Source organism: Myotis daubentonii, chromosome 3, assembly GCF_963259705.1.
Source record: "Myotis daubentonii chromosome 3, mMyoDau2.1, whole genome shotgun sequence".
Taxonomy (NCBI): domain Eukaryota; kingdom Metazoa; phylum Chordata; class Mammalia; order Chiroptera; family Vespertilionidae; genus Myotis; species Myotis daubentonii.
The window spans coordinates 155,575,596-155,590,105 of NC_081842.1; the positions used below are offsets into that span (position 1 = coordinate 155,575,596).

At 34.9% G+C, this 14,510-nt stretch overlaps 1 protein-coding gene across 1 annotated transcript in view; it reads left to right on the plus strand.

Moving 5' to 3' along the window:
• COL24A1 (collagen type XXIV alpha 1 chain) overlaps positions 1 to 14,510 on the plus strand; it is a 314,245-nt gene that overhangs the window by 187,639 nt on the left and 112,096 nt on the right. The window contains exons 29-32 of the mRNA XM_059688981.1: positions 1,558 to 1,611; positions 1,891 to 1,935; positions 2,054 to 2,098; positions 10,808 to 10,861. Of these exons, the coding sequence (XP_059544964.1) occupies positions 1,558 to 1,611; positions 1,891 to 1,935; positions 2,054 to 2,098; positions 10,808 to 10,861 (198 nt within the window). The remainder of the gene's footprint in view (positions 1 to 1,557; positions 1,612 to 1,890; positions 1,936 to 2,053; positions 2,099 to 10,807; positions 10,862 to 14,510) is intronic.

Genomic DNA, 14,510 nt, shown 5'->3' on the forward strand with positions numbered 1-14,510 from the left:
CAGTTACCCTGAGAGCACCCAGGAAGAAAGTCCTATTACAGGGTGCAGCTTTTCAATTAAATGAAGCTAAACTAAGCTGCCCTCAAGTGGGGTACAAGAGAAGGTGCTGAAGCCTGGGACTCCTTCAAATCATGTCGTACTGGGTTATTTGTATCAATGTTTTGTATAGAAATTTCAGCACCTCATTATGTCTTGGTTTAAATGTAAACTCCAATCCCTCACTTTTTAAGTCCCAGTCTTTACACAATTGTTTCTTAATATAGAAATACTAAAAAATACTACATGTAATCAATAGCTCACCTAACCAAATTACTTTTTTTAAAATTTGGGGTATCTTTATTCTTGCCTCTTTACCCTTTCCTTATCCTATCTCTATCTCTATCTAGAGTTCTTTCAAGAGCACGGTCTCTCACTGTCAAAAATGATATCTTCATTTCATTTATAAACGTGTGAAAGTTCCTCACCCCTTGACTCCTTTTTGTCCTTAACATGCGTGTCTCTTACTATAGTCATTTATATAATTTACCTCATCATTCTCTGTGCTTCGTATGGAGAAACTTTCTTATAACTGTACAGCCACATAACACTTCATGCAAAGCCTTGTCTACAGTAGGCATTCAGTTAATGGTTGTAGAATTGGATTAATTCCCTTGAAAATGACTTCAAGATCATCCAAGGACAGTTATAATTTAGACAGGGAGACATAATGTCATTTTGTTAGAGAATAACTTTTGCACCTAATGCTTCTTCACAACTAATTACTGAATGAATAATGTGATAGTAACTTAGCTGAGAAGTTTTCAATGTGCATGAATATTCCCAGCAGCATTTTCCCCCTTCCTGTGCCCCTGCTCTTCCAGTGACTATTGTCAAGCAGGTGCTTAGCAGGTACAGTGCAATCAGCACTCATTTTCTAATAAGTAGAGAAAATGCTGTTCCAAAAACATAAAACCTAAGAAGACTATTTGGACAAAAAAAAAAAAAAAACCCAGCTACTTTTATTTAATTTTTTGAGAACTGTTTACTCTTTTTAAAATCTTTATTATTGAAAATATTACATAAACCCCCCTTCCCCCCCCCATTAATCTTTTTTCATCCCACTCCTGCCCCACCCTACACCCTCCTCATTCCATTGTCTGTGTCCATGGATTATGTATACATGCGTACAAGTTCATTGGTTGATCTTTTCCCAACCACCCTCCCTGCCTTTAAATTAATTTAGAGTTGTTTTAGAATAAATCCTGAATGACTGCTGAGTAAATGATAATGTGAACAAAATACCCAAGAAACCAAACCTATACTTTAGCTACCTCAACAACTGAATCAGTTATTTTTGTGGTCACCTGATTTACTATTTGATATTCAATCTTGAAAACACGAGTTTGATTCTCTCACGCAAATGGGTTTATACTTATACCCAGTTGTATTCTTTTATGTGGTTATGGCACAGGAACAAGCAGTTCATCAACTAAAGAAGAATGTGTTCATTAGTAAGGGTGCATAACAGTAAAAATGGAACATTTGAAATTAACAACAGGGCATTTTTTCCATCTCTAGGGACCAAGAGGAACAGATGGTCTCTCTGGGGAACAAGGTACACAGGGTGCCAAGGTAATCACTGAGCTTCCTGATTTCACATACAGTTGTTACTTTGAGCCCATATATTCAGTCTAAAAACTGAGGCAAGTCCTTTAAAAAGTATGGCTCTACATTTTCTCTTAGTCTAAATAAGGAACATACATAAAGTTTTTTATCACACACAGAAATGTAATATTTAATATTGAACTGTGTGCATGATGTCTGATTTTTTTTGTAGGTGAGTGTATGCTGGCATGTTTAACACTGTAATTTACAATCGTATTAACTCAGTTGGTATTGATACTTTTTCAGGGTGAAAAAGGAGATCAAGGGAAAAGAGGACCTTCCGGTCTTACTGTAAGTAGTAAAGCATTTCACATTAAAGATAATCACTTGAAACCTTTCATTTTCCTTGGTGTGTGGTTAATATTTGGGGAAGAAGCTACTTGACGCAAGCCTTTTCTTTCTTATGCAGGGTAAGACTGGAAACCCTGGAGAGAGAGGAGTTCAAGGGAAACCAGTAAGTAATTAAAAATCAGCAATGAACCAACTTGCCTGCTTTCCTCTCTGACACAACTGTTGTTTAATATTAAGTATGTTGGACTAACAATACAAGTTCTTTTCTTCAGTCATTAGATCAGTGTTTTGATTTGGGCAAATTGCTTATTTATTCTGAGCCTCGTTTATACAGATCTGTAAACTGGTGGTTGATAACTTTTCACTCTAGTTATGGTTAGTTTTTCTCTAAAATCCATTTCAAAATAAAAGGATGTGATATTACGTAAATATAATGGAATATTAATAAAGCTGACATAACAAGTAACTTCTTTGAGGCTTCTTGCCTTTCATTTTATTTCAAATTGATTGTTTTTTTAGACCCTTTCAGTGTGGAGATATGTGTGTCATCAGGCTTTCCAATGGCACTGCTCTGAGAGTTTTTAACATTATGTAACAGTAGATATTTTCTATAATAAAAAATCTTTTCAGAAGTATACATTTTTTCCCTGAGAAGCAACAAGTTCTGTGATTATCATCATTAACTGAAGGGAAAAACTGTTTTTAAAGAAAGAAAATAGAAAGATACATATGCACATATGTACACAGACATACATATATATTACATATATATAATTTTGAGCATATAAGCTTAAGTGTATATAGGTATTTTTAATTACTTTCATTTGGAATCATAATTTTTAATGATGAAGTTTTGATTTGTAATACACATAAGTGTATGTAATTAAAATTATAGAATTAGATAATATTTTAATAGCCTCCAACTGAAGAGTACAAGAAGGATAAGAGAAAAATGTTTTAACTGCCATAGTAATTGTCACTGTCACATTTACTCACTCCTCATTGAACTCTGCTGCCCCCTGCCTATTGGTTTTCATAATGGCATTATATTTGACAGTGGACAAACCTAAAGTATCAGACCTAAAAGAGAAAAATTACTGTATCCAGGGAAAGAACTTTTGTGTGACATTGTATTATTGGTTGATGTAATCCCCAAAGAATATTCTTTGAATATTAATATTTCTCATCTGAGTTTTTTATATATTAATGTAAATGGTGTTTGTATAGATTTTTTTTTTCCATTTTACCAGGCCATATACAAAGCTAATATGTTGTAATGAGTGGAGAAACTTGGAGCTCATCAAGTTCATCAAGCCTATCAGATATTTCTGGATAAATGTAAAATTTGATATTTGATTTCTTCAATCTATATATATATATAAAAGCCTAAGTGACAGAACTACCGAATGACCGGTCGACTGATTGCTATAACGTGCACTGACCCCCAGGGGGAAGACGCTCAATGCAGGAGCTGCCCTCTAGTGGTCAGTGTGCTCCCACAGCAGGAGCAGCACTCAGCCAGTAGCCTGGCTTATGGCTGGAGCACGCAGCTCTGGCAGCACAGCCTCTCCCACCTGGCGGCAGTGCTACTGAGCTATGGCAGGGGCAGGCGCAGCGGGGCTGGGATGTGCAGCAGTGGCACCCAGCCCCAGCTTGGGCTCCTCCCTAGCTGCCTGTCACTTTCTGCACTGCTATATCCCTCGGGGGTTGATGGACTGCTGGTTTCAGCCAGATCCCTGAGGGGATCATGCCAAAACCTGCAGTCTGACATCCCCTGAGAGGTCCTGGATTGTGAGATGGCACAGGCCAGGCTGAGGGACCCCACCAGTGCATCAGGCCTCTAGTCAAATATAAAATTCACTAGAGCCACTTTGTAACCATAGCTTATGGGAAGCAAGTTTCATAGATGATTGGAAGAGTAAATTGCTTTAGTGGATGATATGGGTTGGATATTAAATCATGAATTTGTAATAGTTGTTGAGGTTTACTTAGCTCTATACCTACACTGTCTCCTTCTTCTTGATTGAACTGAAATAGACTTTGAGATCTTAAGAAAGCTAGTATCAATACATCCAAGAAATCCAGACAGTCCTAAAAATTTATTTCTTTGATCCTGCACAGTAATCTCAGTGTCTCTAGTCATTTACCCACTGTCAATAAGCTGGCAGTACTATGAAATAAAAAGATGTAAAATAGATTGGAGGTCAGATTGACCTTTGTTCTAGTAGTGCATGTTCCTTTTAGCTATATGTATAGTCTTGGTTAAATTGGTTAGCTCTCTGGATCATATTTTCCTCATCTGTAAAACAAAAATATCTCTAACTTGTCACAATTCTAAAACTAGATATTACATGAAAATTGGTAACACATTTAGCACTTTGGTAGTTCAGATAACCAAGAGAAAGTATATTTTTCTATGGGCCAAAATTGTTTCCACACATAGATCTCTCTCAAGGGGAAAATTAAGGGGGACGGCTATGATCCATTGTGTTATTAAAGTGATAAAATCTAAGTAACTGTTTTTAGTTTTCTAAGTCTTGTACAAACTATAACAAATTGTACATTATTTTTATCTAGCCATTTTTTTCAGTTAATGAGATTAGGAAGTTAAATCAACTATGATTTTATTTTTCTCTATTTCTCTCTTTAATTCTGTCAAATTTTGCTTATGTATTTGAAACTCTGTTTTAAAGTATTTGCATTTATGATTATAATGTCTCCCTGATCAACTGATCCATTTATCATTATAAAATGTTCCTCTATATCACTGGAATACTTTTTATTCCTGGTCATACTGTTTGTTTTGAAATCTATTTGATGTCTTTCCAACCTTCTTATGCTTGCTGGTTCAAGGCCATATCTTTTCCATTTATTTACTTTCAAGCCATCTGTGTCTTAATATTTAAAGTGAGTGTCTTATATTTGGGTCTTGCATTCTTATTCATTTGGATAATCTCTGTCTTTTAATTAGTATTTGGCCCATGTCCATTTAATGTAATAATTGATATGGTCGCATTAAGGTCTACCATTTTATAGTTGTTTTCCTTTGTAGTGGTGTGGTATTTTTGTTCAATACCTTCATTTGGTCTTGAATAATTTTGAGAACGCCATGTTAATTTAACTATTGGCTTTTTAGCTATACTTCTCATTGTTATTTTTAAGTGGTTATTTTATGTCAAAAGTGAGCAAACTTTTTCTGTGAAATGCCAGAAAATAAATATTTTAAGCATTGGGGGTTGTATATTCTCTGTCACAACTACTCAGCTCTGTCATCATAGTTTGAAAGCAGCCATGGACAGTATGTAAAGGAATTAATATGGCTTTGCTTCAAAAAAACTACATTTGAAAAAACAAGTGATGGTCCAGATTTGACTGTAGTTTGCCATCCCTGGTTTAAGGATTACAGTATACATGTTAACTTTCCATAGCCTACTTAGAGTTAATATAATACAATTGCTCCTCAACTTACAATGGGATTACGGGTTATATTGTAAAATGAAAATACGCCTAACCTAGCAAACATGATAGCTTATCCTAGTGTACCTTAACCATGTTGGGAACACTTAGATTAGCCTACCGTTGGGCAAAACCATCTAACACGGTGAATACACTATAGAGTATTGCTTGCTTACCCTCATGATTGCATAGCTGACTGGGAGCTGACACAATGCTGCCCAGCATTATGAGAGGATATCACACTGCATATTGCCAGGCAGGAAAAAGTTAAAAATTCAAAGTACTGAATGCATATCACTTTGATACCATTGTAAAGTCAAAAGCTGTAAGCTGATCTATTGTTAAGTTGGGGAACACATATAATACTTATAGTAATTGTAAGGAACTGAAAACATATAGCTCATTTACTAACATCCAGTATTTTCTGCTATAATTATACATATATCCCATATTGCAAAGTTAAAGCCCATATTGTAAAGTTAAAATTTTGCTTTAATATAAATAAGTTAAATGTGTGTTTTAGAGATATTAGAAAAAATAGTGTTATTTTATTTATCCATGCATTTATTATTTTTGGTGTTCTTCATTCCATTCTGTAGGCCTGCATTTCTAAATGTTGTCATTTCTCTGTAGTCTATAGAACTTCCTTTAGATTCTTATAGTCAAGTTCTGCTACTGATTAATTCTCTTCGTTTTGTTTATGAGAATGTCTCTATTTCATCTTCATTCTTGAAGGATATTTTCACATGATATAAAATTCTGGGTTGATATTTTCTTTTATTTGATTTTATTCAGCACTGAAAAAATTGATATGTCATTTTTCTTTTGACCTCCATTATTTCTACTGAGAAGTCCACACATCTTTATCGTTATTCCCCTACAAATAATGTAACAATTTTTTCTGGCTGCTTTCAAGATTTTCTCTTTATTTATTTATTTTTTTTACTTTTAGCAATTTGAGTATGATGCGCCTAGATGGTTTTGTTGTTGTTTTTTGCATATAGTGAGCTTGAGGTTTGCTGAGCTTCTTATGTGGGTAAATTGGTGTTTTCAGTAAATTGAAAATTTTTCAACTTCGTTTTTTCAGATATTTTTTTTACCCTCTCTTCTCTCTTCTTTCCTTCTTAAATTCCAATTAAATATACATGTTAAACACTTGATAACATCACTTAGGTCCCTGAGGTTCTATACATTCATATTCCAACCTTACTTTTTCCAATTTTCTTTTTTTAATTGGATAAACCCAATCATTCTTTACTCCCTTGTTAAGCCTATTGAGTGAAATTTTATTTATGATATTGTAGTTTTAAGTCTTATGCCAGATATTTAATTTTTAGTTCTGTAATTTTTTTTGAGATTTCCTATTTTTCCTGTTTATTCTTCATGAGCATATATATAAATTTACATTAATGATCCTATTTAGGATAGCTACTTTAAAATTCTTATGTGAAAAGCTAACATCTGAGTAATTTTGAGTTTTGTTCCCATTAATTGCCATTTCTTATGAACAAGAGGAATTTTTCTGTCCAGTAATTTGGAATTATATCCTGGACATTTTGAATAATGAATTGTAGAGACTCCAAATTCTATTATAATCCTTTGAAAGTATTTCTTTTTTAAATTTGGCTGGCAATTAATTTGGCTGGATTCTAGGCTCTGTGGTAGGTGAAAATCTCTGTTCAGTTTTTTGTTTGTTTGTTTTTTGTTGGGTTGTTTTTTTTTAGTCTTGGCTTGGCTGCTTGGAGTCTGCTTCACCATTACATAGTTCAAATATCAGCAAGAGACTTAAGCAGAGTTTATACTCGGGTTTTGAGGCTCCCTCCCTCTAACTCTCCCTTTTCCATCATTTTCTAGGAGCTGTCGTCACCCCAAATTCTGCCCTCTGGTTCTCTATGCCAGTGAGACTACAGGTCTCTATCCTGCTTTTAAAAAAACATCCCATATGGCTTACCTTCTGGCTAAAAGTCATTAAAAAATCAGAAACTCACCTAGTGACATTCTCTTCTTCTATGTGTAGACCTCTCCACTCTAGTTTTTGCCTATTTTTGGTCTTTCCTGAAGGCCTTCAGATCTTTTTGAAAAATTATTTTTTTTCCTAGGTGTAGAGGCATATAGGTTGGTTTATAGGAGCTATTTGGCCAATATTAGAAGTGGGAACTCTTAACAGGTCTTTAAATAGAATTTTCTCTGGAGTAACTCAAAATACTTGAGAAAAGTTTATTTCATAATTCTTATAATACAAAAAGTGTGTAGTATTAACCCTATTCTTTCCCCGTTCTTCAGATAATGAAGCAGAATAATGAATGCACACAGTTTTAATGATCCTCCAGTCAAGGTGTAGCCATGGAAATAATATTTATATGGTCCCTTGCTTATTCTCATAAAAAGTCTTTGAGGATGCTCTATATATTTGTTGAAAGGGGAAAAGGCATTGAATGATTCCTCATTGAAATCAGTAGAAAGCAGTTTGGTATAGAGGAAGAGCATGTCATTGGATCAAGCATATTGGAGGGCAAATATTGGTTCTACCACTTACTAGTTGTTTCCACTTTGAACAGATTATAGGACCTCAGTTTCCCTATCTTTAAAATTAGATACTTCTTGTTGTTATAACAAATGATGTTTGTTATTTGTTTGGCACAGATTCTCAATAAATTGCAACCATCACAGTCATTATTGTCCTGGTCATCATATTCATAATTGCTGAGGTCAAGTCATGGAGCAAGGGGGTCTACTACAAATAATGTCTTTTCAGTAGCATCTGTAAAGCCTTAAAGGGAATTTTTATTTTGTGCCAGCTTTTGCTTTTCTTCTTCATCTCCAATAAAAATAGAGTCCACTTAAGTCATTTCATAGCTTTGCCAAACAGCTTTTATGCACCATTAACAGCATTAAAAGTATATATGAAGCTGATACTGTGTGCAAACATACTTTACAAAGCAAACTAAGCATACATTATTTAAGGTTATAAATTTTCACTGTGTGTTTCAGTTAGGATCCCTTATGTTGATTCTGTCACTTAATTTAGGAGCCTGGAGTAATGGGTAGCATATGATTTTCATTACTGAAACAGGGTCTTAGTCAGATGGAAGTCCATGATTTTATATATCTTTCTTTCTCCAACAGGAGAACCATGCATAACTAAACATAGCATTAATGATTGTAACTTAGAAGATTGCATGTGGCTAGAAATTTTGAATATCTGTACTTCTAATCTAATATCATATTTTCTCTTAGCTTTTAGTTATAATATAAATAGTAATTGTGAGCCACTGTACAGTTGCCAATTTTCCCAAGGCCAGTAATATAAAGGAGGCAGATTTCAAATAGACAAGGACAGTATTTTATATATCACTAGAGGCCTGGTGCATGAAATTCATGCACGGGGGTGGGGGGAAGTCCCTTAGTCTGACCTGCACCCTCTCGCAATCTAGGATCCCTCTTGCAATCTGGGACCACTGGCTCCTAACCGCTCACCTGCCTGCCTGCCTGATCACCCCTAACCACTTGCCTGCCTACCTGATCACCACCCCTAACTGCTCACCTGCCTGCTTGATCACCCCTAACCACTTGCTTGCCTACCTGAATGCCCCTAACCACTCGCCTGCCTACCTTATTGCCCCTAACTGCTTATCTGCCTGCCTGATTGCCCCTAACCACTCTCCTGCCTGCCTGATCACCCCTAACCACCTCTGCCTGCCTGCCTGCCTAATCACCCCTAACCACTCTGCCTGCCTGCCTGATTGTCCCTAACCACTTGTCTGCCTGCCTGATTGCCCTAACCATTCTGCCTTCCTGCCTGATCACCCCTAACTGCTCGCCTGCCTGCCTGAGCACCCCTAACCACCTCTGCCTTGGCCCCCACCACTACGGCTTCGTCCAGAAGGTCATCTAGAAAGACGTCTGGAATGACGTCCAGAAGGTCGTTTGGCTGTCCAGTCTAATTAGCATATTACGCTTTTATTATTATAGATTAGTAGTCATCAGTGTTTGGTACACAGTACATGCTCAGTAAATCTTTGAATAGGAGAATCAAAGAGGACCTGGAATTTCATTTAGAGTTTTATGTAACATTTTAGAATATACCCCCACATATAAGAGACAATTTTATGGTAGCATAGATGGCATGGTATAAAATGTGGGGGGGCAGAAGACATTGGAGGGCTCCAATTTGGTCATTTAGGGCCTAAAATCCTTGTGCTTTAGCAGGTTTTAAGGGCATAAACCATACTTTTTAGCACATTATAAGGATATTATTTTTGGGTAAGAATACTTTTGTTAATATTAAAGTTATTAAAAATCCAAATTTAAAATAATTATGCATAATTATTAGCCACTGTATAGGAAAGGAATTAAATACAAAAATACACATAGATATAAAGAATTCCTAAAGCTTGACCACAACAAAAATGTGACCAAAAATGGCACAGATCTTGAATAGACATTATTCCAAAGAAGATATACAAATGACCAGTAAGCACATGAATAGATGCTCAATATTACTAGTCATTAGAGAAATGAAAATCAAAACCACAATGAAATACCACTTCCTACCCATTAGGATGATTATTATTTTTTAAAAAAGAAAAGAAAAGAAACACACACACATGCACATAAAATTAACTAATGTTGGCAAGAATGTGGAGAAATTGGAATCCTTGTGCATTGCTGATGGGGTTGTTAAATGGTGGGGCTATAGTAGAAAACTATTTGGTGGTTCTTCAAACAATTAAAGATAGAATTACCATTTAATCTATCAATTTCACTTCTAGGTATATATCTAAAAGTATTGAAAGTAGGGACTCAAAGTGATATTTGTACAACAGTGTTTATAGGAGCATTATTCACAGTGGCCAAGAGGTAGAAATCCCAAATGTTCACTGACACATAAATGAATATACAAAATGTAGTATATGCATATTATGGAATGTTGTTCAACCTTGAAAAGAAAGGAAGTCTTAACGCACGTTACAACATGGATAATAAGCCTTGAAGACATTATGCTACATAAAATAAGGCAGACACAAAAGAACAAATATATTTGTTCTTATATGAGGTAGTCAAATTCAGAGATTGAAACTAGAATGTTGGTTGCCATAGGAATGGAGGAGGGAGATAAGCAATTATTTAATGAGTATAGAGTTTAACTTTGGAAAGATAAAATGGTCTAAGGATAGATGGTGGTAATGGTAGCACAACAGTGTGAATGTACTTAAAGCCACGGAACTGTACATTTAAAAACTGTTAAAATGGTGAATTTTATGTTATGTATATTTTACCACAAAAGGAAAAAAGAAAGAATAGAAGTAGACAGAAAAGTTAGGTGGGACAATTGTAAAAGAAAGCTGAGGTAAGGGGACTGTCTAAAACATTTTCAAGCATCACTTTTTTTTCAAGTTTGCCTTTGTTTGTTCAGGGTTCACAAGGACCTCCTGGGAGTACTGGAGACAGGGGACTTGCAGGAGAACCAGTAAGTTCATCTTTATATTTTTCAATAATACAAAACCTTGCATCATAATTAGATAAATATAATTTAATTATAGAGTTTCCATGGAAAATGAATTGTGAAAAAGACCTTGTCACACCTAGTTTCTCATAATTTATTTTTTATTGCCTATGAAGTCATTCTTCTGGGATGGTATCAGATGTAATATGTTGTAACAAGCTTCTAAGACTTACGATATAGTCTTTCAAGCTACTGGGTTGATCTTATGCATCAGTTGACACAATGGCTTACAGGTGGCCTTTGCATAATTTTTTAGCTAGTAACAAGTGGAAAATTCTAAAAGTCAAAAAGTTATTCTTATCAATCTTCTTTCCTGGTATAATGTCTGGTACATTATATCTACTTAATGAATGTTTATTAAGCTTAAATTTACCAAAGTTCATATCCCAGTGATATAATCATTCAGCCAGTAATATTAGATGGAGTGAAGTGGGATGAGAATTCATTCTTAATAAAGAACACATTTAAATAAAAGTAAGTGTGTTAATAGAGCTGTGACAACAGCAGAGACAATATATATTCAACCTTACACAAGAAAAGATTTGTTATTGTAGTCATAAATGACTAAATGGCTTAACAGTACCTAAATACTGACATCCAGGTCATAGGGTTAGTGAGGTTGGTAAATAAAATATAAATCAATTTATAATGGATAAAATAGGTTTTGTTTCATATATTTGAGCTGCCTGGCCAAGACATAGTACAGAAAAGAACAGAAGTAAATTGGTAAAATGAAGGATGCGGAAGAGATATTGAAACATGTTTATATTTTGAAAATAATAAAATAGAAGACTACAACTTTTCTATAGCCAACACCTATTAGAGTTGTCTCTTTTTCTTAAACAAGATTCAAAACTGGTTTATTCATTGCAATACAAGTATTGGGATTTGGATAGTTTATTATTCATTCATTCAATAAACGAATATTTATTACGAACCTGCCTGTGGATTATAGTGGTAACCGTGGAGTTTTCAGTCTAACGATAGAATTACACATTAATTAATAACAGAGATAAATGGATAATTTAAAAGTGAGATGAATGCTCTAACATATAGGAATTCAGTTCGAAGAGACACTATCCTAACTGGGGTTAGGAAAAGCTTCCATGAGCAGGAGTATTGAGCTGTGATCTCCAGGATGAATAGTAGTTACTTAGGCAAACATGGGAAAATGTCATTCTAGAGAGAAGTCATGCACCTGGGAAGAAGCACTACATATTTATTTAAAGATCTAAAAAAGGCCAGCATGGCTGTGGCACAGAGTCAGATAAAAGTAAGTGCAAGATGAGGATGGGAAGGGAGGCAGGGGACAAAATACATGCAGCTTTATGGGCCATGTTCACAAGGATTTGTATTTTTATCCTATGAACAAAGGGATGCCATTGAAAGGATGGGACTAGTTTATGACCCAATTATTACTTTGTTAAAATCACTCAAACCACAAGGTAGAGTTCAAACTGTAATGGACCAAGAATGGAAAAGAGTGTTGCTTTCTGTTGCAAAATAAGAGATGACAGAACCCTTTAGATTAGCAGAGAAAAGAAGTGCCAAGGTATAAAAAAAAAAAAAATCAAAAGGAGATAAAATCAACAGGAGATAGATATCCTGTATGTGAAGTACAATTCCTACATTTCTGGCTTGAAGAATTAATGAGATAATTATATCATTTACTAAAACTGGAAATAACAACAGAAAGCTAGGTTTGATAATGGCAGGTTATAAGGGCAGTTTAGCTATGTTAGATTTGAGGTGTCTTCGACAAATGTGAAGTTGAAAATTAGATATGGAACTCAGAGCAGAGGAATATACTGAAGTTAAAATATTGGAGTCTTTGACCTAGGGAGAGAATATTGGAGTGAGAGAAGAAAAAGATCTGAGCTTTAAAAAAAAAAGTCAACATTTAATAAATGTTCATAGAAGAGGAATGAACTGAAGAGAAGACTGAAAGAGGTGAGAGGAAAATCAAACACATACCCAGTTCAGCTCTAATCAGAACCTATCTTAAAATCTTCATGACAACCTTAGATTCCTTTAGAAGTATGTAGGCAAAACTGTGAATCTATATGCAATTATAGCTCTCAGGTCAGTCACTTCCTTTTGTAGATAAAGTTGTGTTGAAACACATCTATAACCGTTCACATATACATATGTCTCTTTTCCTTTTTTTTTTTAAATATGTTTTATTGATTTTTTACAGAGAGGAAGGGAGAGAGATAGAGAGTTAGAAACATTGATGAGAGAGAAACATCGACCAGCTGCCTCCTGCACATCTACTGGGGATGTGCCCGCAACCAAGGTACATGCCCTTGACCGGAATCGAACCTGGGACCCCTTCAGTCTACAGGCCGACGCTCTATCCACTGAGCCAAACCGGTTTCAGCGTCTCTTTTCTTACTACAACAGCAAAGTTGACATATGTGACAGAGACCACATGACCCACACCTTAAAATAACTTATTATCTGGCCCTTTAGGAAAAGGTTTGCTGATCTCTAATCTAGAATTTAATCACATTTGAAAAAAAAAGTCTAATCAATGCAAAACTGATGCATATCGTACTCCTGGATTTGTACAGTGCACAACTGTATAAAATTGCCTTCAATAAGAAGAAAAATATGATCAAAATTTCAAAAATTGGCTAAGCAATCTAGAAACTAACTTAAGTAGAAAAGAAAATTATTATCTAAATAGAAGACTGAAAATTAAATAATTATTTTTTGAAAATAAATAAATAAAGCCATGGCTTCTGTGGCTCAGTTGGTTGGGGTTCCTTCCATCCATCAAAAGGTCACTGGTTCAATTCCTGGTCAGGGCACATGCCTGGTTTCGGTCTTAATTCCCAGTAGACCGTCAATCGATATTTCTCTCTCACACTGATGTTTCTTTCTCTCTCCTTCCCCCTTCCTCTCCCTCTCAAAGCAATAAAAACACATTTAAATAAATAAATAAATAAATAAATAAACAAACAAACAAACAAATAAATAGAAGGCGAATACTTTTAAAATTAATGTATTAGATTTAACCCAATCCTATTTCCTATTATAAATTGGGCATAGGGGCTTGGTATAATTATTCTAATGATAAATACGAATGAGCAGGAAAAATAGCTTAATATTTTTAACCTGGCATAAAATATAATGTTACTTGAATTTAAAAGGGATAATAAAGTTAGAACAATTAAATTCTGTGACACTGATCCAAATATAGACATACAGATATGTGGAACAGAAAAATATATAGAAGATTTTAATATTTGATGAGGACAATGTTACAAATCAGTAGTGAAGTGCTGTGCTGAATGCTGAGGGGCTCATTAACACATGAAGAGTTCACACGTATTAGAAATATAGGTAACACATTAGCAAATCATTTCCACATAATAGGATAAGTGCTAAAATAGAGGTTAGTTTACAGTCCTAAAATAGCACAAAGGAAATGCACTTAGCCCAACATGCATTTCCCAGAAGATTTGGTTTAGGAAACGGCAGTTGGTTTGAATCTTGGATAAATTAGAGGTAGCCAAGAGAATATGACAGAAAAAATACTCTAGGGTGAATGGAAGAACATGAGGAAAGACATGAAGGCATAGAACAACTTGATCTCTTTAAGGAAGCC